Here is a 24133-nt window from a genome sequence, read left to right on the forward strand (position 1 = left end):
AGTATCCGCTCCTACCCTTATTTGGCAAAGTTCAATTTGATATCAAACCATTGCCTCATTTGAATCTCCTTTGGTGAAAGGGCTGTATCACCATATACTAAAGGAGCAAAAAAGACGAAGAAGGATAGGATTGCCAAAATCGCCACAAAGAAAAAGAAGTTCAGTAAAAAATAGTAAATTTTGGGGGTGAGTTCAAATGCAGCACCTTCCTCATTTTCGTCCTTTTCAACATTAATAGACTTGCAATCACTAAATACAACTTCCCATAGACCAGCGGTAAACAACGCCGCAATGAGGTGCGCAGGTAAGTAATGGTGCAGAAACTTTTGACGCGCCATGAGGAAGAATGGCAAATAATGGGCCAGCCATCCACAGAAAAGGAACGCCAGTGGACCGTACAATTTTTCCCTTGTTATTTTATTGATTGCATAGTACGCACGTTGCCTGGTGATCAAATCGGCAATAATAATCCCAACGAATAGGCATAGCGAAATGACTTCCAACCAGAACCCAATTATATTACCAGTGAAATAGATTTGCTTCTTTTCGGAGTCCTTAACCCAAAAAGAGACACCACTCAAGCTACCAGGCCAAGATTGTGGTTCAGATGCAAAAGGATGTTCAGACGATAGGTTGTTGTTGTGTTCGAACATCAATTTTTGTAGTTCGAACCATTTCGTGAAAAAGGATTGCTTTTTGACCTTCTTAGGAACGTACTCTTTCCTCTCTTCATCCAGGTTTAGGATCTTAGAGACAACCCACTTGTTCCCATCATCGTTTATATTTTTGTTCCCGTTAACCTCTTGCTGCTGGAACCCCCACTCTGGAAGCAATTCGTCATTGTGAGACCATAGGGCCACAGTAGTGTCGATGTGTAGAATACGGAAAGTAGTGGTATTTGTTCTGATGTTGTGGCCTATATCACCCTTCTGTAATGGTTGGAACTCGAAAATTGTCTCTTGGTAGTTTTCACCGTTGGCGTGCTCTTCATCAACAGTGGTGACCTCTTCGTTGGTAGGGTATAATGGGGATGCAACATCGTGTGTAAGTAGGTAGGTATTGGTGGCGATGTGTCTCAGTCTGAAATGATCCCCCAATAGTAGCCCATCAGTCCTCTCCTTTTCAACTATTGGTACGACTTCCCATTCGTTATTGAAATCATCTTCGATAGAATAGCCGGTAACTTGCTGGCCCTCTGACGAAATACGTCCGTCTTCGTAACGCAACGGATAAGTCGCTAAGTGCGAATGTAGAAAAGTTGATGTGTCCTTATGTTTGATGGTAATCACATCGTAGTAGTTAACTTGTTTGGTAAACGCGGAAGAGGGAGAGTCTGCCAGAGTCTCCTGGAATTTGGCGGACATAAAACTGTCACCGGGTCCAGATGTATTTAAGATCGAAAAGTGGATGTAGAACCAAAATAGATAGACGACAAAGGGTACGACAATTAACCCATTAAGTCTGGCAATAAAGTGTCTTGCAAAAATTCTTAAAGACAACCCGGAACGGATATCTAATAGTTGCCATAGGTTCATGACAACAGCAATACCAATAGTTGCATACGTCATAACACCAACATATTTCGTAGATATCACGAATGACAGCGACAAGCCAGTAGCGTACAACCAAATAAACCAGCTTCTCGAAAATGGTTTAGTCAACTGGGCTTTGTAAAATCTGACATAGCAGTAGACAGATGCAGCCACGGAAATGATCAAGATGGCATCCAATAAAATCAAACGTGTCTCGAGAACATGTGCATTATCAAGAGCAACCAATGCGGCTCCAAATGCGCAAGTCGTAGCATGGAAGTTCAATTCCTTCAAAGTATTGAACATTAGAGGAATTGTCAGCGTACCAAGGATGGCGTTGAAGGAACGGTAGGCCAGGTATGGGGCAGGATTGGTTTCATAGCTATCCCCAATATCGTCAAACTTGAAAGCACCGTTGTATCCACACAACCACCCAATGAAGGCAATGGCCATCTTTGCGAAAGGTGGATGAACATCAAAGAAGAAACTTCTCTCCAGATAATAAGATGCAAATTTACCGAAATGGACCTCATCAAAGACAACCTCCTTAGGGTACCAAATCTTGTAAAATCTAGCAACAAAGGCAGCAACTGTCACAATGGCACACAGCACCCTGTAATGTGAAGCTGGCGATGGTTTTTCGCGTAGTAGCCATTTAGCGCCCAATTGCTCAAAATTGGACTTACCTTTTGAGTACTTGATTTGAGAGTCGTCTACATCGACGGGCGGCGCGGTCTTGCCGCCACTTCTCTTCGCTACAGCCATATTTTCTGGTTGAAGATCTTGTTCACTCTGGTATTCTTTTCAACTGTTTAACTATGAGCTGTTCAATTACGATCTTGAAATGTACAATTCACTTTTTTTTTACACGTTGCAGCATCTCGTGTTTTTTCATTGCTGTGTTCAAATTTGACACTGCTAAGAAAGTTACACTACGACGTTTCAGGCGGAGAACAAACCAAGCGGAGTACTTACGCGATCGTTCTTGCGAGCAACAGGTGGCCAGACAGTGTGATGGCGACTACCCTTACGTACATATATCGTAATACAGTGTCTATTTTTGAATCTTTTTTATAGTGTTTTCTTTCTTAAAGAGAGAGTATATATGGGGTGGGAGTGAATAAAGAAGTGCTGACAGGTCTGGGGATATCAGAAATTATAAATATGCGAATGATTCTTACAAACCTTGTTGAGCTCTTCTTCTGTCACGTTCTTCGGCAATGGTCAACTTGATACCCTTACCCTTTGGCAAGGAAATGTATGGCTTACCAGTTTCACCGATGATGAAAACGTTGTTCAATCTGGTGACGAAGGTGTTGTCTAGAGAGTCCTTGATGTGGACCAAGTCGAAACCACCGTCGTGTCTTTCCTTGTGAATGATGGTACCGATACGACCCAAGTTACGACCACCGGTGACGTAAACTAGCTTACCGGTGTCGAACTTGATGTAGTCGACGATCTTACCAGAGGCCAAGTCAATCTTAACGGTGTCGTTAATCTTGATGTTTGGGTCTGGGTATCTGATGGTTCTACCGTCGTGGGTAACAACGTATGGTAACACCTCTCTTACCTAGTTGGACCTTCTTGACCTTACCTAGCTTGTAAGAAGCCTCCTCGTCGGTGATTCTGTGGACGGCAAATCTACCCTTGACGTCGTAGACCAATCTGAAGTTCTCGTTGGTGGCTTCTAGAGTGATGACATCCATGAACCCAGCTGGTAGGTGGTGTCAGTTCTGACTTTACCGTCCACTTTGTACGTGTCTTTCCATCAGGATGGCCTTGACTTCACGACCGTTCAAGGCATACTTTAATCTGTTTCTTAGGAAGACGATCAAAGGTAGAGATTCACGCAACTTGTGTGGACCGGCAGAAGGTCTTGGGGCATAACAGCCGGTCAGCTTGTCCAACAACCAGTGGTTTGGAGCTGCTAGTCTCTTAAGATGTTTCTTTCTGTTTTAGGAGGATAAGACGGAGTAATTAACATCCGCAGGTTTCAATCCATGCACTGTTAGTAAAAGGGAAGAGATGCTTCTACAGGGGTGGAGCCATAACAAACAGATTGAACTTTTCAGCTACAATTGCCAGTTGCTCCAACTAATGTGTCCTCTAACATACGGTCCTCTAGCCATTTTGCGATGTGGTTTCTACGGTTCTCTAAAAAAAACGATAACAATAACAATTACGAAGAAGTCTTGTTCGTAAGCTCAAGCCTAAACGTAACTATATTACCGGTGATGTCGTTTCTTCAATATTATTTTTCATTGGGAAACAGCGGGCTCGCAGGAGACGCCCTCGCGGCCCAGCCCAGCGGGAGGAGGGAAAGTGAAGCTTAAGCCGAGCCCAAGCCTAGAGGGTTGGGGGCGGGGGGCGGTGCTTGCGCGGGCCCCCGACTACTCCGACTGCTCCACCGCCTCCCCGGCAGGTCTCTGCAACCAGTTGAAAAAAGACACGCGACGCAGCAAACAGAGCAAATTTCTGTATTGGGAAACTACTTCCAAAATAAAAAAAACCGCTCACTCAAAAACCCTACACCCACGCACCACCCACTTTAAGCTGCAGATAAGAAAAAACAGTCACAAGCTGCGGAATTCAAACACCGCCGCGTTTCTCTTTCCTCTTTCGGACAGTCCGCCTCTGACTCCAGTTTCTGCAGTGCCGCACACGATTCAATATTTTGATAAGAGGGAAAACTAGCCTTTTCGGGCATCGGACTTCCAACCGCGATGGGGCAAGAAACGTTTTTAACTGCTACTCAGCTGTGGCATCGTTATTGACTTGCACGGTATTTGAAGCAGGCAGAACCAACCCTGTGTGTGCATTGATAAATATATATATATATAAGTAGTTACGTACACCTGATTTCCTCGGTTAACAGAGATTGAGAGCTGTGCAGACACAGATTGCCAAGCTTAAAAAAATTGATGTCACAACCGCTAGACTCTTCTAAAGTAACAATCGTACCCACGGGGACCCCATCGGCGCCAATCCCCAATGAGAAACTCCGATTTGGGAAACAGTTCACGGACCATATGTTGCAAGTGGAATGGACCGCGGAAAACGGGTGGGATGCACCCGTTATAAAACCGTACGGTCCATTTTCGATCGACCCCTCCTGCTGCGTGTTACACTATGCCTTCGAGTTGTTTGAAGGTATGAAGGCATATTGGACCGTTGATGACCAGATTAGCTTGTTCAGACCAGAGAGGAACATGAGTAGGATGAACAAGTCAGCGGCACGTATCTGTCTCCCCGAATTTGACACGGAGGAACTTATCAAGTTGATCGGGCTGTTACTCCAACAGGATAAACACCTGATCCCCAAGGGTGAAGGTTACTCCCTGTACATTAGACCTACAATGATAGGCACTACAAACGCGATTGGTGTTGGGGCACCGGACAGAGCATTACTGTTTGTCATTTGTTCCCCAGTGGGGCCATACTACAAGACTGGTTTCAAATCCGTGAAACTTGAAGCTACAGATTATGCGACCAGGGCATGGCCCGGTGGTGTTGGGGATAAGAAGTTGGGTGCCAATTATGCCCCATGTATCCAACCTCAATTGAGAGCCGCCTCGAAGGGGTACCATCAGAACCTATGGCTTTTCGGTCCCGAAAAATACGTCACAGAAGTTGGGACCATGAACTGTTTTTTTGTCTTTGAGAATAAGACCCAAAATGTGAAGGAACTGGTCACTGCACCATTGGATGGGACAATCTTAGAAGGTGTCACTAGAGACTCGATTTTGACGTTGGCACGTGCGAGATTGGACCCTACGGAATGGCAAATTAGTGAACGGTACTGTTCCATCTTTGAAGTAAGAGAAAGAGCCCAAAGGGGTGAATTACTGGAGGTGTTTGGATCTGGTACTGCAGCTACTGTTTCTCCCATCGAGGAGATAGGTTTTGAGGGGGGATCCATCCCTGTGCCATTGAGCGAGGGAGAACAATCGGGTCCCCTAACAAAAGATATAGCTCGGTGGATTATGGAAATACAGTATGGCAAGAGCAAGTTCCAAGACTGGTCAAGGATTGTCGCTGAGGCATGAGTGTACGTATATACGTAATCAGCTGTCTATATCCGGGCTATCAATAATTTAGATTTTTGCATTTTATTTTCAATCTTTGAAAACGAATAGGTACAGAGAGTGACAGAAAATAGTAATAAACAAGAAAATAAAGGGACTGAGAGTGTGCTATTCAACAAAGAAGTAACCCAAAGCCACCTTCCTCCTTGAGAAATCGCAAGTATACCTGTTTTACATAAATGGGCGGTGACTGAGTAAACCAAAGCTACCTCTGACTACCCACCGACGTGTTGCTGTTTCCCAAAACAGGGCATTATCTCGAACCGAAATTCTCCCCCATACGAAGCAAAAGAAGGGCATCCCAACAACACCTCTCCTCCCGTGCCCTCAAAAATCCCAGCTCTCAACAAAGTCGCATTCCCAGGGCCCAGACACAGAATACCCCACTGCAACGTGTTTTTAGGGGAACAGCCCGGAAAGGGTATTATTCTTGCTTTTTTTGACCGCATCGGGACACACCCCGCACCCGCTGCTTCCCCACCGCAGAACAGACAAGACAGCGCTTGGAAGTCAGCCGCACCGGTTCCACGCCAATTTAGGGGTGCGGAGTGACAAATACGCAAATTGCAGGTGGCAGAGGGGAAGGCAAGCTGCGCTGTCAATGTACAATGGCCGTGTGCAGGCAAGCCCTAGAGAAAGCAGAATGTGGAAGGCATTGCGCTGGGAGCGGACCCCTAACTCGTGATGCCCAGGTGCATGGCAGCAAGAGGGGAACAGCAAACGTCAAATACGTCGTACGATGTGTGTGCTGCTCAACGGTGGACTTGGTATAAAAGGAGCTTCAGCCTTCTGCTTGTCTTGACTTCCATTTTCTGTTGCTTGTGTCACTTTCAAGACGCTGCGTCTCTTGTTGCAAACAGTTAGTTAAAGGAAAAAATCACAAGAGCACTATGTATCATTACGAGAGTGAGGGAGTCCCTCCTAATGTGACTAACTCCAACTCGTTGGGGTCTGACCCTTCGTACAAGGAGGATAACGAGTTCTTGAAGGATAACGGTAGTGAAAACCCTGAGTTTATCAAGGAGATCCCAAAGAAGCCGGCCTCCGCTTACGTCACGGTTTCGTTGCTGTGTCTGATGGTCGCCTTTGGTGGTTACATCTTTGGTTGGGATACCGGTACGATTTCTGGGTTTATCCAACAGACTGACTTTATAAGAAGGTTTGGGCAGCAGCGTTCCGATGGGACTTACTACTTGTCCAAAGTCCGTACAGGGTTGATCGTGGGTATCTTCAGTATCGGATGTGCCATTGGTGGGATCGCCTTTTCTAAAATAGGTGACCAGGTTGGTCGTAGACTGGCCCTTGTGTTTGTTACAGCGGTGTACATGGTCGGGTTGGTCATATCGATTGCATCGATCAATAAATGGTACCAGTATTTCATCGGTAGAATTATTTCTGGCTTGGGTGTCGGTGGGATAGCCGTTTACTCGCCCCTACTAATTTCAGAAGTCTCTCCCAAACATGTCAGAGGTACACTGGTTTCCTGCTACCAGTTGATGATCACATTGGGGATCTTCTTGGGTTACTGTACCAACTACGGTACGAAAAACTACGACAACTCTGTACAATGGAGAGTCCCATTGGGGCTGGGGTTTGCGTGGGCTTTGTTCATGATCGCAGCAATGTTTTTTGTTCCGGAATCTCCACGGTACTTGATTGAAAAGGGAAGAATGGAGGATGCGAAAAGATCTGTGTCTCAATCTAACAAAGTTTCCGTCGATGACCCAGCAGTAGTGTCTGAAGTCGAACTGCTACATGCAGGGATTGAGTTGGAGAGAGCAGCAGGATCCGCCACTTGGGATGAATTGTTCTCCACGAAGGGTAAAGTTCTTCAACGGTTGATCATGGGTGTCATTATCCAGTCTTTGCAACAGCTAACGGGTGCAAACTACTTCTTCTACTACGGTACCACCATTTTCAAGTCTGTAGGGTTGGAAGATTCTTTCCAAACCTCGATTATTATCGGTGTTGTCAATTTCGCTTCCACTTTCTTCGGGATATACTTTGTGGAGAGATTTGGGCGTCGGAGATGTCTATTGTGGGGTGCTGCGACAATGGTTGCATGCTTCGTGGTGTACGCATCCGTCGGTGTCACGAGACTGTATCCAAATGGTATGGATCAACCATCTTCCAAGGGTGCTGGTAACTGTATGATCGTCTTCACTTGTTTCTTTATCTTCTGCTTCGCCACCACTTGGGCTCCAATTGCTTACGTCATCGTTGCCGAGACTTTCCCATTGAGAATTAAGGCCAAGGGTATGTCCATCTCCGTGGCTGCCAACTGGATTTGGAACTTTTTGCTAGGGTTCTTCACTCCGTTTATTACCGGGGCTATCAACTTCTATTACGGGTACGTCTTTATGGGATGTTTGGTTTTTGCCTTCTTCTATGTGTTTTTCTTTGTTCCAGAGACTAAAGGGTTGACTCTTGAAGAAGTTAACACAATGTGGGAGGAAAACGTTCTTCCATGGAAGTCACCCTCTTGGGTCCCACCATCAAGAAGAGGAGCAGATTACGATGTCGCTGCTATGTCTAGTGATACTAGACCATGGTACAAGAAGATGAGTTCTTAAGGGTATAATGGCGTTTATACCTTCTCATTCTGTACCTTGCCACTCTTTATTTTTGACCTTCTTGACCTCTTTGCTTACCTACAAACGTTCTATATTTATAATATTTTTTATGTATTCTGAAAAAACCCATGATTACTCTTAGTTATTTGAAGGTGTATACGTCACCTCAGAGAAATCTGACCGTCGAATGCAGATAATAATGCCGTGTTGCTTAAATGTGCACTCTGCAAAGGTAGAGAAAATCAAGTTATTATTTTGTCAGTTTGGAATAGCTCGCCAACTTATGCTTGACATAAATGATTTAGTGGTCAAATAAAGGTCGCCCAACCCTGCCTCAAATCAAACAATCGACGAGAGGGTTCAGGAGACACTGTACGACCATCAGCAATATACTACTACAGTTCTTAATCAAGATGTCTCTTTGTCCGGTTTGTTAGAATAGCAATCAAACATAGTATGCTGGTCTTCCCTAGAGAGCAAAAAAACACTGCCTTATTATTATATTTGTGGTTTCGAGAGTTCGAGCAGGACACTATTTCACTAGTCTTGAAGAAAAAACTCCTGTCTCTTAAAAAAGAAACTACAATAAACTCTGAAAGTATAACTCGAATATTATTTCCCATCCTATTGGACAATATCGTTGCTGTTTTACATTATACGAAATGGTTGTTACCGCTCGCAACCAAAACTGATATATGACTTTAAGGATATGGGCAGTGAAACGAGCTATAGCCAATTCACGAGGACACCAACATTTTAAAATATCTTGACTTTTATTTACTGTTCTACCATGATAATTTTTGGAAAAGAGAGGATGAATGCTTGGAACAAATGCACATCCAAGTCAACACCTAGAATTCGAAAGTTAATGGAATAGAAACTGCCACGTTTAATGAAGACTCTATGTGCTCCCAAATCAATGCCCTATATTCAACGGCCAATGCCCAGGTATGCTTAACAAATACTATACAAGCTATAATGTCCTGCTTGCCTATAAGATCACTCCAACTTTATCATTTTAGTATCTTTTTTTCTTAGCACTATGAATAATATATGTTCAAGTGAGTGTTTACTTGTCTACTTTTGTGGTTTTCTCTGTACACTATTTGATCTATTGGAGAAACACTCTAGAAGAAAGTTCCAAATATTCTGCATCGTTGTCGAGACCATTTCAGTACAACGATAGGGTAAACATGTCAAGCTAAGCTCTGTGTAATCCTTGCTTTTTTTTTGCGCACACTTTTAAAGAGAGTGAAGTGTAACTATATTTTCTGTATCTACAGGAGTACAATTGTTACATACTGTCGACCGTCTTTGAAATACATTGGACAGTTGTAGATTGATCATTGTAGGTAAAAGTAGAACGAGAGCGCTTTTGTTTGGTGACATTCCCACATTTTTTTATTACTCCATTGCAATTGTCATCCATCATAAAATACCAATACCCATACCCGGTTCCTGTAGGATGAACGTATATTTGGAGAGTATAAGTTTCTCCGAGCAATGGTTTCGAAAAAATGCAAGCTATGTGAGTATTGATATTAGATATCTTTAAAGCACTTATCATCGTCAGAAATGACCAAGTATCGAGAGAAAGTGGGCTGAGTTTCGCCATCACATCAAGCAACCATCGGAAAGAGTCCGAATACACTGTGCTGTGTCGTTCTCCAAGGTGTTCTTTTTGCCTGTTTGTTTTTCCACTGCGAGTAAGACTTAAACACAGTAAGCGGGTCGTTCCTTCCTTGAAAAAACAAACGTTAAAAATAAGGCACTGATCTATTATTATATTTTTTTTTCTTGTGCTATTGTTATGGAAACACAATATTTGAAATATTCGTTTACCAACAAACCCCTGTCTTAGAAGCGAGCTCGTAGAAAGAAACTACGTTGCACTCTGAGAGTACAAATCGGACATTATCCTCCTTCCTAGTAGGAAAAAAGAATATAAATGAAAGAGCAATTCCTGTTTTGTAAATGGTCGTTCCCCATCGCGACCAAATTTAACACACACGTCTGTGCCCAATCCAGGAAGATACTACGATTTTAAAATATTTTGATCCTTACTAAGCCTTTTACCAAGGTATTTTACGTGAGCACTGTCGAAATGATAGCCCATACTCAACGACCAATACACAGAGCGCCTGCTTAATAACATCTGTTTTTTTGCAGCAGCGCCTGGGTAGTGATGACATCCATTAATAACCACACCTTTTCCCCACTTCTTTTGTCTATGTAATCAAAGCTACCTTAAATCCCCGACTAGTTAAGGATATGACGTTAGATAGCCAAAAGGAAATACCAGGGCAAGGCCAACATAATTTCCATATCTTACCTGAGTTTCATGCGATTTAAACGTTCATATTTTACTACTCTATTTGTTCAGCAAGGTGAGTAACAGAGGCTCAAGTTTGTATTTACTTCTCCACTCTGGTAGTGTCTGTATTCACACACTATAAGTTCACTTGATCTCTCGGAGTTGCACTTTAAGCGAGTGTTCAAAATACTTAGTCGTATTTGTAAAAAGAGTTCACTACGAAAGTAAGGCGGATATGTCTAATCAAGCTGTGTAGAGTCCTTTCTTTTCCCTGTGACCTTGCAGACGTGATTGAATTTTCTGGATGTACATAATACAGTAGTTTCACGTCGTCAGCCGTCTCAGCAAAGCATCGAGGTGTTATGATTTGGTCAATCTTAGTGTTAGCACGAAAGGGGAATGTCCCGTTAACTGGCCATAACTTTGTTATAGCAAGTTTTGTAAATATTAACCGTACAACCCAATGAAGAAAGTCACAACCAACAAGATAAACAAACCAGACAGTATTCGAATGGAGCCCAAAGTGCCATTGAATTGGTGGGGGAGCCAACCGAGTGAAACCACGGTAACCACAGTACATAACTTCTGGTGTGCTGCACTTACCCTGCTACTCTTTTTTGCTCTTCTACTATAACACAAACTGCTTGGTACGAGCAACAGAACGAGTACGTTGAGTACCAGTAAGATAGAGGTTGTTGTGATAACCAAATCAGGCCACCGCGACTTCCTGTCAATTGTTACGTGCCGTACGACGTTACGACTTATCGTGTCTCTATCTCCCAAACAGGAATGTGGACGTTTTAGTAAACGAATGCCAGATTTGGTAATCTGTCTTAGATTCCTTCGCGTGCCTACTCACAGTAAAAAAAAGGACCTCTAAACGAGTACTCAGCGGGTATCTCTTTTGAACTGAGTGGTGTGCACACACCTGAGTGCTCCGAGGCTATGGAACGAAGCAGCACCTTTGACAGGTGTAACATTGAGCACGAATATATTTAAGGACCTCGATCATGGTCTGGCACTAAGAATTTTATTACCTGTTCTTTCTTTAAGTAATTGTAGTTTCTTGCTAAAAGGCAAAAGTACGCACAACTAACACCTTCCACTCGCTTAAAAATGAAGTTGTCCACATCCGTCGCTTCCTTGGCCGCTACCGCTGGTTTGGCACAGGCCGACCAATTGACTCCAGAACAGAACGCTGTTTTGATTGTTCTGTTCAAAGATGTTTTCAAGAACTTTCCAAAGTACGGTTCTTGGTTCATGAGCTCTGGGTTTGGTGTTCCAAACAACATCATTGAAGTTTACGAAGCTGCTCATACCTACACTGACGATTCTTTCTCCACCATGTTGACTTCCTTGGAGATGAGTCAAATCATGCCTATGGTTACCGCTGTCCCATGGTACAGCAGTTACTTGTCTGCTGAGGTTGCCGCTGCCCTAGCTCCATTCCAAACCACTGTGACCCACACTTCAAGCTCTTCTCCAGCTGCCCCAACCACTACCAGCACCACTTCTTCCACTACTACTGATGCACCAACAACTTCGTCTACCCCAACCACCACTGCTGCTCCATCCACTACCGCTGATGGATGGACCACTCTTCCAGTTGAAGACCCTATGGTTCAAAGCATGGAGCTGGCCGTCTACGTTAAAGACATCAACGCCAACATGCAGCAATACCTTAACTTCCAACAAGCCAACCCAGGCCAGCCATACCCTCCTGCTATTGCCCAAGCCGTCATGCACGCCATGATGGGCCAACCAGAGTCTGAGTACATGACCCTTTTGACTGGTATTGACCCAGCGACTGTGCAAATGATGTTGAGCGGTGTCCCATGGTACTCCACCAGATTGGAACAGGCCTTGGATGCTACCTTCAGAGCCAGACACGTTGTTGTCAAGACTGCTGCCCCAGGTGAATCCTCTGCCGCTGCTTCTTCCGTTGTTTCCTCTACTGCTGCATCATCTGCCGCTGCTTCCTCTGCCGCTGCTTCTTCCGTTGTTTCTTCTGCTCCAGTCTCTTCTGTTGCGGCATCCTCTGCTCCAGTTTCTTCTGTTGTGGCATCCTCTGCTGCTGCTTCTTCCGTCGTTTCTTCTGCTCCACGTGTCTTCCGTTGCTGTTTCTCCGTTTCCGCTGCTCCAACTGAAAGGAACACCACTTACGGTGTCTCCACCCAATGGACTACTGCTACCTCTTTGTACCACAACACCACGACGGTGAACAGTTGTCCATCTGAGAGCGCCAAGACTGCGACAACGACTACCGGGAAGACCGACACATTGACGTCCACTGTTTGTGACGAAGTGTGCCACTCCAAGAAGTCTGAAGAAGCCAAGAGAACCGCCACTGCCACTGAGGTGAACACATCCACTGTCACTGCCACTGTCTGTGACGAAGTGTGCCACTCCAAGAAGTCTGAGGAAGCCAAGAAGTCTGCCGCTGCTACCACCACTATATGCGATGAGGTCTGTGAATCCAAAAAGTCTGCTGAAGCCACTCAGACTGCTACTGCCACTGTCACCACCACTACTGGTAAGGGTAAGGCTGCTACCTCTGGTTCCGCTGCTGGATCCGCTGTCCCAACTACTGTGGCCCAAGTCACCAAGTCCACTGCAGTTGCCTCCCCAGCCATTCACCAACAAACTGCCAACGGTGCCGTTAAGAATGCTGCTGGTTTCGGTTTCGGTGTTCTAGCTGCGGCTGCTCTACTGTTGTAAGTTCAGCTGTGATATACCTTTATTAACATAGTGTAACCGTTTATCTTTTTCTTTCTATAAGACCAATATAAAATGAATTCAAGTACGTATTTTATGCTGTAGTTTATTCTTTGACGCTATGCATGGGAGAGTACTGTTTTTTTTTAGTTCAAGATGTATCTAATAACGTTGGATTCCACGATCATATTGGATTTGCAATTGGCCATATACTGCATTCTAAGGCAAGACTAAGTTAAAGACACAGTAGAGAGAAGAAAGTTGTATTTACCGCAGTTATCGAGATAGGAATTTTCGAGAGATACACGACAATCCCTTTTGTTACTGAACAACCCTGACATACATGTAATCTGTCGCTGTATAGTCTCCGCCTATTTACTGCTCCAAGTACGGCTTTGTTTGTTGATCAACTTCTAACTGTCTTGTCTCCTGGCAATTTATTTCCAATTAGAATTGTATCAGCTACTAACTTTTTGATTGACAATATTTATCATACACAAGAATGAAAGTAAGGTCACCTATTTACAACGGATATATGAAGAATTCATTCTCCAAATCAGTTAAATCCAATTGTGCGCCACTGGCGCTTATATTTTCACCTTCATACTGGACAATACCGTCTTTTTCTGTTGATTGAGACAGTTTTTCCAACCTGATTTTATTTCTACGACGCAGAATGAACCAGATTACGAGAGCCAATGACGGGGCAAAAAAGAAGGACAACACAATCTGAACAATCCAGGCAGGGATAAATCTTGGAGCGTCACGATCTTGCCACAGTTGAGGAGAAATAATGTTTGAGATACAATACCAAAACATGACCAGTCCAGTCCTTGTCACTCTCTTAGTATATCCTGCACAACTGGTGACGTTCCAACTGAACATCAAAATCCAAGGTACACCAAATAGTGGGGAAGCTAAACAGAGCATAGCAATCAACGCAATATTCTTTCCCCATGTGATAGCTACCATGGCAATGGATGCTGCCAACGACGGAATCGTCCAAAATACAACAGAAAAGGCAGTGAAATTCTTCTTGTATAATAAGAAAATTGTCGCAACTGCTGCAAGGACAGATGCAAAACCGCCAGAGACAATGGAGACTATAGTCGTGTCTAAGTTGGACGTATGACCAATGTTTTTGAAAAGGATATTTTGCATGTACGTTAGATTATTTGCCAACTGCTGACATAAGAAAAAAGCACAGAACAACCATGTAACTGGGTCTTTAAAAGTTTCAATAACTTGATATTTTTTTATGGTCTTTTGTTCGATCGAAGAATGGGACGTTCTTTGCACTCTTCTGATAACCCAAACTTTTTCCTCGGCGGAAAGAAACTTGGCATCCGTTGGGTTGCTGGGATATACCAAAAAAACGACAATTGTCATTAAAAATGTCATACCTCCAATAATAATAATGAATAGTTTCCAAATATGAACCACAGTATGGGCATGGAGAATACCATAAGCAATCAACGAGACGAAAACTCCACAACCAATACAACTTGTGTAGAAAATCGGGGCATATGCATTCTTCTCCTCCGGTGTTAAAAACTGGGTCATGGTAATATTCAAAGTTGGAACAGCGATGGATTCAACAAACCCCAAAAAGAACCGCAAAGCGTATATACCTTGGTAATTGTAAGCGGTGCAGTGCAAAAAAATAATAACCGTCCAGGAAACACACATTAAAACCATGACTTTACGAATGGCAAACTTTTGGACCCAGATCAGGTTCATTAGACCGATAATGTAACCAACGTAAAACAGGGTATTGGAATTGTTGTATCTATTTTGTGTTAGATGCACGTCATCCCATAGTTCAAAGATGGAGGCGTAAGATAGCGTAGCCTTGTCAGAGTACAATAAGAAATCAATTGAAGCAGTCAAGGATATAATAATCCATGCCACTTTACGCCGCAACTTTTTCTCTTGGACAGGAGTGATTTCTGGAACTAAAGAATCATGTTCTTCCATAAACGCAAATGTAATATCAGCATCTCTAGCTCTAATAATCTTGTATTCTCCAACCTTTTCCAAAGAGGACTGTGACTTTTCACTCTCAGCCTCTACGTGGGTAATAACAGTGTCTTTGACCTCAACAGCATCTTTATTTGCAGAAGAACTAACTGAGTCAGTGTCCACAGTACCCGTGAATGCCATTACAGAATTTTGAGATTTGATAGTTGCCTAGTTCGTTCTTCTTTGACTGAGACATTTTCACTGACAGCATGTTGCTTGTAAAAGTTCCAGAGCAGTGAGGTTTATTTATATTCATCAATTCCTCGATGCACTATCTCCAGAGAATAGACCTTTCGCTTGCCCAGACCACAGTGAACTAAACCTCGAGCATCTCTCACCTAAGTCTCACGGTTACAATCTTACACAGAAAAACCGAATTGTCTTTCAGACTGTGATCAAGGTTTTGTCTTTTCTTATCTTGACAGCCTTGAACAAATTGTCCCATTAAAGTATCAGTGGAACTGCAGGGAATGCATGAAATTACACAGCTGTCATCCGAGCACGGTGATCTGTCTCGGCAACACACAAGCACCAACAGCAGGGTTTCTATATGTGTTTCGGCCCCTTGTTCGGCTCTTCCCCTTCTTCCCACCGTGGTGAGGCAGCAACGTGTGTTTTCACTCTAGCGAGCAAATCTGGAATAGCCACAGTTGCATACCCCCGAAGACAAAAAATAATTGCCTAAACGCAGCCACCATGCTATGTCAGCCAAAACATACTGTGAGGTGGGCAACAAGTCAAGCAGCAATATGTAACAGTCCGTTTTCCACACTTGTCAATTCAGGAGCAAGGCAAGCTTTTAATCACCCGACCCTCATGTTGTATATGCCACCAAGGTTGCTATTTGACAGTACGTTACGATAAAGAAATGCAAATTCGCCAAACAAAGTGGCAGTCATGACTGTGCAAAGTGCCCAGACTGATTGGGTCGCTGATTTTCTAAATCAGCAACCATTGATGAACGGGGCTTCGTGAATTCCGCGAATCGCATCCTTGCAACATCTTCTTAAAGGTGGGAGGCCCTCACTTCTATATTTTTGAACAAAAATTAGTGTCACTTTTCTCCTTTTCTTTCAAATCCGAAGATTGGAAGGAGTTTCTGAACTTCTTTGATATACTTTGCAAACCCTAGCGCATAATCCACAACACCGACAACTTACCAATGCCTCGTCAACCAATTCAAGAGTATTTGAAGGTGAATCCGAGAAAAGTCTTGGTCCTGGATGGCGGTCAGGGGACAGAACTGGAAAACAGGGGGATCAATGTAGCGAATCCCGTTTGGTCCACTGTTCCATTTATCGACAGTTCGTTCTGGTCCAACAAGTCCTCGAAGGATAGAGTGATTGTGAAGGGGATGTTTGATGCTTTTTTGGACGCTGGCGCGGAGATTTTAATGACGACCACCTACCAGACAAGTTTCAAGTCTGTATCGGAGAACACCCCCATTCAAAACTTGGAGGAGTACAGTTCGCTACTTGACCGAATTGTTCAGTTTTCGAGGGATTGCATTGGGCCCGACAAGTACTTGATTGGCTGCATCGGTCCGTGGGGTGCCCACGTATGTGCAGAATTCAATGGTGATTATGGCCCAAACCCCGCTGAGATCGACTATTTGTCATACTTCAAACCACAACTGGATAACTTTTTCCACAATGATAACCTTGATTTGATTGGGTTTGAGACAATCCCCAATATTCATGAACTAAGAGCAATTCTCTCCTGGGATGAGACCATCCTTTCCAAACCTTTTTACATTGGCCTGTCTGTCCATAACAACGGGTTGTTGAGAGATGGATCTACTATGAAAGATGTCGCGGACTTGATAAAGTCTTTTGGGGGCAAATTGAATAAGAATTTAACGTTGTTGGGGATTAACTGTGTGAGCTTCAGCGATTCTCCAGATATTCTAGAGTCCATACACAAGGAGTTACCAGATATGCCGTTGATTGCATACCCAAATAGCGGTGAAGTCTACGACACAGTGAAGAAAATATGGCTACCGAATAGGGACATGGTTATGACATGGGAAGAAGTGGTAGACAGGTATATCAAGGCAGGGGCCCGTATCGTGGGTGGCTGCTGTCGGACTTCACCTAAGGATATCAGAGCGGTAGCAGCTGCAGTCAAGAAACGTGCAGACGATACTGTGTGGCAGGACTAATTTTACATTTGATTTGAACTTTCCTCACTCTGAGTGACTTTATATAGATACTGGAACGACTAAATCTAACATGATCCTGGGATGCCTCTATAATTGTAAATATTTGCATCGAGCACCATCATTATGGATAATGCTTCTTGTCTTTTTTAAAAAACTTTTACTTTGTCACATAGAAAGAGCAAAACGTATTGTATACCGTTTGACTTTGTTAACAAGGACATGCTATCACAATACTTATTAATGCTGCTCCTTCTAACTCTACAACAAGCTGCATTGCCAAAAGAATGAAATAAAAAGTACTCTTGGGCAAACTTGGTTAAGTGGTTGATGCGAACACGGGATATATGATCGAATTACTTACTATTGTAGATTCTCGACCACCTCATCGAGTACGAAATGATCCTGAACAAAAAAACGCCGCTCGCAGGTACACATTATACGATCAAATTGCATCTCGAGCCTCCACCGAGAGGAGTTCTTGGTTCGTTTACAGTTCCTGTTGACGCACTGTACCCCAAATTAAACAATAGGTTGCCTAACTATAAGCACCAATTCAAGGGCACCAGAAAGTCATGGACATTTTAAGTCCCAATAGGAGGAGGACGAATATGTACTCGTGATTTGTGCACCGAATCAATCACATACCACGCAATACGAGATTCATCGTACGATACTTACCGTGACCGGACCAAACTTTCAGCGTTGTTACGAGGAAGGTACACAATATACGAATGTCCTATTGTGGATATACTCGTTTGAGTTATCATTTAGGTTCGTGATATTTTCGTACCAAAAGCGGAAAAAGAAAGCAGAAAAAAGCGCGTTATGTCGATGTGAAAACAAAGCACACACAAACCGGTCATATTTTTATTGAATCTGTCCTACAAGTAAGCTAAGTCACCACGACGGAACTTTTCCTCTGATACGAGGAACTCAAACATACATGTGCTTTCCTCCTGTGCTCTCCGCCATTCGCACATATTCTTAACAGAATCTCGTCGAAAATATCGACGCTATTTTATACGAGACACTTTTGTGAAGAGACCCCAATTCCTAATATTATGGGGTTTCGCAGAGATGCTCCGGTTAAGGTTTTTACAAAGAATATATAAATGCCCCGTGCATCTCCAACAGGGGAATAATGGACTAATTAAAGGTCTTCCAAGCTTACACATTTTTCTCTTTTGTAAGAGACCAAAATATTCAGACAAAAAATGGTTAGCTTCAGTAAGATTTCGGTAGCAGCATATGCTTTGACAACAGCATATGCCATTAATTTGGCTGCTGACGATGAAACAGTCAAGGAAATTGAACTAGCTGTTTATGTTAATGATATCTACAGTAACATGATGCAGTATCTGAATTTCCGAAGTACGCACAAAGATCAACCATATCCTGATTCTGTCCAACAGGCTGTTATGGCTAGGATGTTTGGTTCCCCGGAATCCAAATGGTTGGGCCAACTGACGACGATCCCATATGCTACTGTCAGTATGATGATGACTGGTGTTCCATGGTACTCAACGAGACTTCTACCAGCATTAGAAAAGTCTCTGGCGGCTAGGGACATCACTATCACATACCCACAGTCCGCCATTACTCATGAGACAGTATCGTCCACTATTAGTTCGAAGACCACTCCAGCTGCTCCAACGACCAGCTCGACAACCACTTCAGCTGCTCCAACGACCAGCTCGACAACCACTTCAGCTGCTCCAACGACCAGCTCGACAACCACTTCAGCTGCTCCAACGGCCAGCTCGACAACCACTTCAGCTGCTCCAACGACCAGCTCAACAACCACTTCAGCTGCTCCAACGAGCTCTGTTGTTCCAACTACTTCTACTACTGCTGCCACAACCTCTGCACCAGTTGCATGGACCACTCTTCCAGTTGAAGACCCTATGGTTCAAAGCATGGAGCTGGCCGTCTACGTTAAAGACATCAACGCCAACATGCAGCAATACCTTAACTTCCAACAAGCCAACCCAGGCCAGCCACACCCTCCTGCTATTGCCCAAGCCGTCATGCACGCCATGATGGGCCAACCAGAGTCTGAGTTCATGACCCTTTTGACTGGTATTGACCCAGCGACTGTGCAAATGATGTTGAGCGGTGTCCCATGGTACTCCACCAGATTGGAACAGGCCTTGGATGCTACCTTCAGAGCCAGACACGTTGTTGTCAAGACTGCTGCCCCAGGTGAATCCTCTGCCGCTGCTTCTTCCGTTGTTTCCTCTACTGCTGCATCATCTGCCGCTGCTTCCTCTGCCGCTGCTTCTTCCGTTGTTTCTTCTGCTCCAGTCTCTTCTGTTGTGGCATCCTCTGCTGCTGCTTCTTCCGTCGTTTCTTCTGCTCCAGTGTCTTCCGTTGCTGTTTCTTCCGTTTCCGCTGCTCCAACTGAAAGGAACACCACTTACGGTGTCTCCACCCAATGGACTACTGCTACCTCTTTGTACCACAACACCACGACGGTGAACAGTTGTCCATCTGAGAGCGCCAAGACTGCGACAACGACTACCGGGAAGACCGACACATTGACGTCCACTGTTTGTGACGAAGTGTGCCACTCCAAGAAGTCTGAAGAAGCCAAGAGAACCGCCACTGCCACTGAGGTGAACACATCCACTGTCACTGCCACTGTCTGTGACGAAGTGTGCCACTCCAAGAAGTCTGAGGAAGCCAAGAAGTCTGCCACTGCTACTAAAGTAAACACATCTACAGTTACTGAAACTGTTTGCGATGAAGAATGTCGTTCTAGAAAATCTGAGGAGGCTCATAAAACGTTAACAGAGACCACAACCACATGTACGAACAGTGCGGAATCTATAAACGCAAATGGTAAAACAGAGACGAAGAGTGGTAAAGGTGAATCAAATGGCAAGGCTGCCACTACCGCTGCGGAGACAACCACCGCAACCGGACAGGCTGGAACCACAACAACTGGAACTGGTACGAAAGAGAATGCTGCCCAAAAAACCACTTCTAAGGGGGAAAAGGGCTCCTCTACCGCTATCAAGGTCGAAAATGGTTCCACCATAACAACTCTGGCCGGGCCCAGCGGTGTTAAAGAGCAAACTGAATCAGCACATTCCTCTTCCACCAAATCGTCCAACGCACCAAACGTCCACGTTCAGACCGCTAACGATGCTTCCAGAGGTGTTGTTGGCGCGAGTGTCGGTTTGATGGCAATGGTTGCTCTCCTATTATAGATATAATTAAGAACAATGTGTATTACTGATTTTTCCTTATATAATAAATCGATATCCTAGAAATCCACCTTTTTTTGTTGCACAATACTACTGTGTATTAAACATTATGTTCTTCGGTCGTTATTTACCACGAACACCAACGAGCATATTCCTGCATGCCTTTGCACAACATTGTAATCAAGTTCCAATTGGTCTTCTTCCCTTAAAATATTACGCTGTTTCCATTACCTGGCTTTGCGATCATTTCTAAAGAGGACAATTATTCCCACATCCAAATAGTGAGATACTAACGTCACTTTAAAGGATCAGTGGGTTTCAAAGAGTATCACGATACCTAACTTTAATCTCCTCGTAAATATCTTGAAAAATAATAAATCTTCAAGATAGGGAAACACTGTCTGTTGGATAATGCGGTTACTGTCGTAGTTGTTATAAAAAGGTACATCATCTTTTGCACCGTGTTTACATTTACAATGCATGAACAAACAACATCGCCCTAGTGTAACCCTGTTATCTTAGTATATGCCAATATCCTTACTTTCACTAGCTATTAAGACCAACCGTTACCGGGTTCCTACAACTAAACTTTCCGTTTGGAGCGGTATTTTGTCAACTTAGATTAAAAGTATGCTCTTTTTGGTTTGCTCGAATAATGAGGCGGAAATGACTACAAACATCCATTAAAACAAGTCAACCGCTCATTTAGAACCGTACATCGGTCCGCATTATGTGTTTAACACACTTTTTTATATCAAGATTAAGTGAAGACATCTACTTTTTAGCTGCAGTTCACAAGTGGATACGTGAGGTCGACCAATCGTTACTTATTGGAGAAAAACATTTCAATCTGCAACGATTATGACTAGCAACGGAGATCTTCCCCTGTTGAGGATGGATATGCTGGATATAGAAAATGAATATGATAAGGGTGATAAGATATCATCATAGGCATAAACAGGACACACACTTGATAAAAGACACAAATGTTAACGAGACAAATAACGATGCCACAAGTGTGGAAGTATTCACCACAGTGAGAAAGTGAAAAGTCACACCATTGACTCTGAGCAAATTCTCACGTATATAAAGCCTAACTACATCTAATGAATTGATCCTTCTATCTGTGACAATATAGAAGAGATCATCGAACCATATACTTATATATTAAGTATATACCAGAAGTCATACCTGAACTAAAACATCTCTTTACTCTACTACAATGAATAGCCACGGCGAACAAGACCCTATTCAACAGGATACTGTTCCCAAAAGGGGCATATCTTGCGTCCGCCCATCTAACTGATTATTTTCTTATCGGAACTTTTCATCCTCTAAAATTTTCGTTTTCCTTCTCTGTCAATAACGGTATCTGATGCATATAAGAACGGGAGAAACCACTTGACACAACACTGGAAATGGCTGCCGTTACGGGACCAATTAAGCGCTGGACTCAGAAACGTCCAAGATGACTTATCCCGATACATTTAAGGGTATTGCTGTGACAGATCATGCAAACTGGAAGAATGTCTCTCAACTTGACTACCTGCCCAAGCACTTTGATGATCACGACATCGACATAAGAGTTCTGGCTTGTGGAGTTTGTGGTTCGGATATACATTGTGCTAGTGGGCATTGGGGTGAAATTCCTAAGCCCCTAGTGGTTGGACATGAAATTATTGGTATCGTGGTAAAGACTGGTCCACGTTGCGACAGTGGATTGAAAGTCGAAGACCGAGTGGGTGTTGGAGCACAAGCACTCTCATGCCTGGATTGCGACCGCTGCACGCATGATAACGAGCCGTACTGTCCAAACAGGGTGAGTACTTATGCGAAGTCTTACCGGGATGGATATGTATCCCAAGGCGGATACGCTGATTATGTGAGGGTTCATGAGCACTTTGCCGTACTTATCCCAGAGTCAATCCCCTCACATTTGGCCGCTCCATTGATGTGTGGTGGATTAACGGTGTTTTCCCCTTTGCTTAGAAATGGATGTGGTCCTGGCAAGAAGGTTGGAATTTTAGGAATCGGAGGTATTGGTCACATGGGTGTTCTTTTAGCTAAGGCAATGGGAGCAGAAGTTTATGCGATCTCTCGGACATCCAGCAAAAAAGCAGATGCTGTGAAACTGGGCACAGATCATTTCATTGCCACTAAAGAGGAACCTGATTGGCACGAAAAGTATTTTGACACGCTTGACCTTCTTGTTATCTGCGCTGGCTCTTTAACAGATGTGGATTTCGATACTCTTCCCAAAATCATGACAGTTGGTGGGCGTGTTGTATCTATTGCCATTCCGGAGCAACATGAAATTTTAAAGCTGAAACCATTTGGCCTAGTGGGGGTCTCGATCGCAAACAGTCTTTTAGGGTCTATGAAAGAGCTGAAGGAGTTATTAGAATTGGTAGCCAAGAATAATATTAAAATATGGGTAGAAACGATCCCAATAGGTGAAAAGGGTGTTAATGAAGCCTTTACAAGAATGGAAAAGGGCGATGTAAGATACCGATTCACCCTGGTTGACTACGACAAGGCATTTTGAGCATTAGTTTGATCTTTGTTTACCTTACATCAATTCAAATAGAACACTCAACGATAACATGTACATATCGAAATCTATAAAGCAAGTACCACAATTGATACTATAACACAATGAGTTTATTGTGAATATATCAAACCAACATCGAAAACACCAATAATATCTGCGAAGTATCATATCAACCTACATATCCAACTCACCTTGGAGATACCTCACCAACCAATTGCCCTTTTACGAAGTATGATATTAAAACTCACTTTCTTATCATAAAAGCTTTCATACAAGCTGACAGCATTCTTGAGGTGTCCGTTCTTCCCTGTCTATCCAGATATCTTTAGAGGCAGAGAAAATTCACAACTCAGTAGGTATAATCACTTTTTTTTGATATTCTATCAAGTCTAGGAGCAAGATAAGTTTTACGGTTTTAATATGTCAAAAAAGGTCTGCAGGAATACGGGAGAGAGCTGTTATCATTGCCAGATAATTTCTGTCAACATTCTGGGTTTGGGCTTGCAAAAACCAATTCCTTCTTCAAAATACAGGGAAAAGATATTCTTTTCTTTTCTTTTCTCAGGGTTTCCGACAGGTGTAAGCCACATATTTTTGAAAGTTAACTTTCCGAGAACTGTTTCGTTTTTAAAACGAGAGATGGATTAGTCATTGTCTTTATTATCTTTATAAAAAGCGTCAAAGCCCAAATGTTGCATATTATCAGTTCTGGGAAGACGGTTCTGTTCAAAAAAGGAAAATGTTGCCCTTTTAGTCCCATTCACAACCTTAAGAAGTAGAGTCGCGTAAATCATGGGATGTTTTACCGATGTAAAGAGGGGTGGAGATTTTATTGGCACCAAGACTTTTGGATCTCTCTCGATACTCTTCGTCTGAATCTTGAAAAACACTACAATAAAATAACAGGAATCACGGTTTACAAGTTATCCTTATTGTTCTAGGCAGTAGAGAAGATCTTTTTCCTTCCGTTT

The 24133-nt window shown here is 43.4% G+C and overlaps 9 protein-coding genes across 9 annotated transcripts; 6 read left to right on the plus strand and 3 right to left on the minus strand.

Annotated features, from left to right (window-relative positions):
* Positions 1-17: 17 nt before the first annotated feature.
* PMT4 (dolichyl-phosphate-mannose-protein mannosyltransferase) lies at positions 18-2297 on the minus strand (the record flags this gene model as incomplete). The annotated part of the gene is made up of 1 exon (XM_022606691.1): positions 18-2297. The coding sequence occupies one exon, from the start codon at positions 2295-2297 to the stop codon at positions 18-20; it is 2280 nt and encodes a 759-aa protein (XP_022463361.1).
* Positions 2298-3271: 974 nt separating this feature from the next.
* RPS4A (40S ribosomal eS4 domain-containing protein) lies at positions 3272-3661 on the minus strand (the record flags this gene model as incomplete). The annotated part of the gene is made up of 2 exons (XM_022606692.1): positions 3272-3482; positions 3648-3661. The coding sequence occupies 2 exons, from the start codon at positions 3659-3661 to the stop codon at positions 3272-3274; spliced, it is 225 nt and encodes a 74-aa protein (XP_022463362.1).
* A 792-nt stretch (positions 3662-4453) lies between these two features.
* Positions 4454-5578, plus strand: BAT2 (branched-chain-amino-acid transaminase BAT2; the record flags this gene model as incomplete). The annotated part of the gene is made up of 1 exon (XM_022606693.1): positions 4454-5578. One exon carries the CDS (start codon positions 4454-4456, stop codon positions 5576-5578), a length of 1125 nt encoding a protein of 374 aa, XP_022463363.1.
* Positions 5579-6507: 929 nt separating this feature from the next.
* KNAG0B06940 (sugar porter family MFS transporter) lies at positions 6508-8190 on the plus strand (the record flags this gene model as incomplete). The annotated part of the gene is made up of 1 exon (XM_022606694.1): positions 6508-8190. The coding sequence occupies one exon, from the start codon at positions 6508-6510 to the stop codon at positions 8188-8190; it is 1683 nt and encodes a 560-aa protein (XP_022463364.1).
* Positions 8191-11620: 3430 nt separating this feature from the next.
* Positions 11621-13222, plus strand: KNAG0B06950 (uncharacterized protein; the record flags this gene model as incomplete). Its single annotated transcript, XM_022606695.1, has 1 exon — positions 11621-13222. One exon carries the CDS (start codon positions 11621-11623, stop codon positions 13220-13222), a length of 1602 nt encoding a protein of 533 aa, XP_022463365.1.
* A 519-nt stretch (positions 13223-13741) lies between these two features.
* YCT1 (Yct1p) lies at positions 13742-15382 on the minus strand (the record flags this gene model as incomplete). Its single annotated transcript, XM_022606696.1, has 1 exon — positions 13742-15382. The coding sequence occupies one exon, from the start codon at positions 15380-15382 to the stop codon at positions 13742-13744; it is 1641 nt and encodes a 546-aa protein (XP_022463366.1).
* A 1021-nt stretch (positions 15383-16403) lies between these two features.
* Positions 16404-17402, plus strand: KNAG0B06970 (homocysteine S-methyltransferase family protein; the record flags this gene model as incomplete). Its single annotated transcript, XM_022606698.1, has 1 exon — positions 16404-17402. One exon carries the CDS (start codon positions 16404-16406, stop codon positions 17400-17402), a length of 999 nt encoding a protein of 332 aa, XP_022463367.1.
* A 1214-nt stretch (positions 17403-18616) lies between these two features.
* Positions 18617-20614, plus strand: KNAG0B06980 (SRP1/TIP1 family protein; the record flags this gene model as incomplete). Its single annotated transcript, XM_022606699.1, has 1 exon — positions 18617-20614. The coding sequence occupies one exon, from the start codon at positions 18617-18619 to the stop codon at positions 20612-20614; it is 1998 nt and encodes a 665-aa protein (XP_022463368.1).
* A 1465-nt stretch (positions 20615-22079) lies between these two features.
* On the plus strand, positions 22080-23156 carry KNAG0B06990 (NAD(P)-dependent alcohol dehydrogenase; the record flags this gene model as incomplete). The annotated part of the gene is made up of 1 exon (XM_022606700.1): positions 22080-23156. One exon carries the CDS (start codon positions 22080-22082, stop codon positions 23154-23156), a length of 1077 nt encoding a protein of 358 aa, XP_022463369.1.
* Between the last annotated feature and the right edge of the window lie 977 nt (positions 23157-24133).

This window comes from Huiozyma naganishii, chromosome 2, assembly GCF_000348985.1.
Source record: "Huiozyma naganishii CBS 8797 chromosome 2, complete genome".
In the NCBI taxonomy this organism is placed as follows: Eukaryota; Fungi; Ascomycota; class Saccharomycetes; order Saccharomycetales; family Saccharomycetaceae; genus Huiozyma; species Huiozyma naganishii.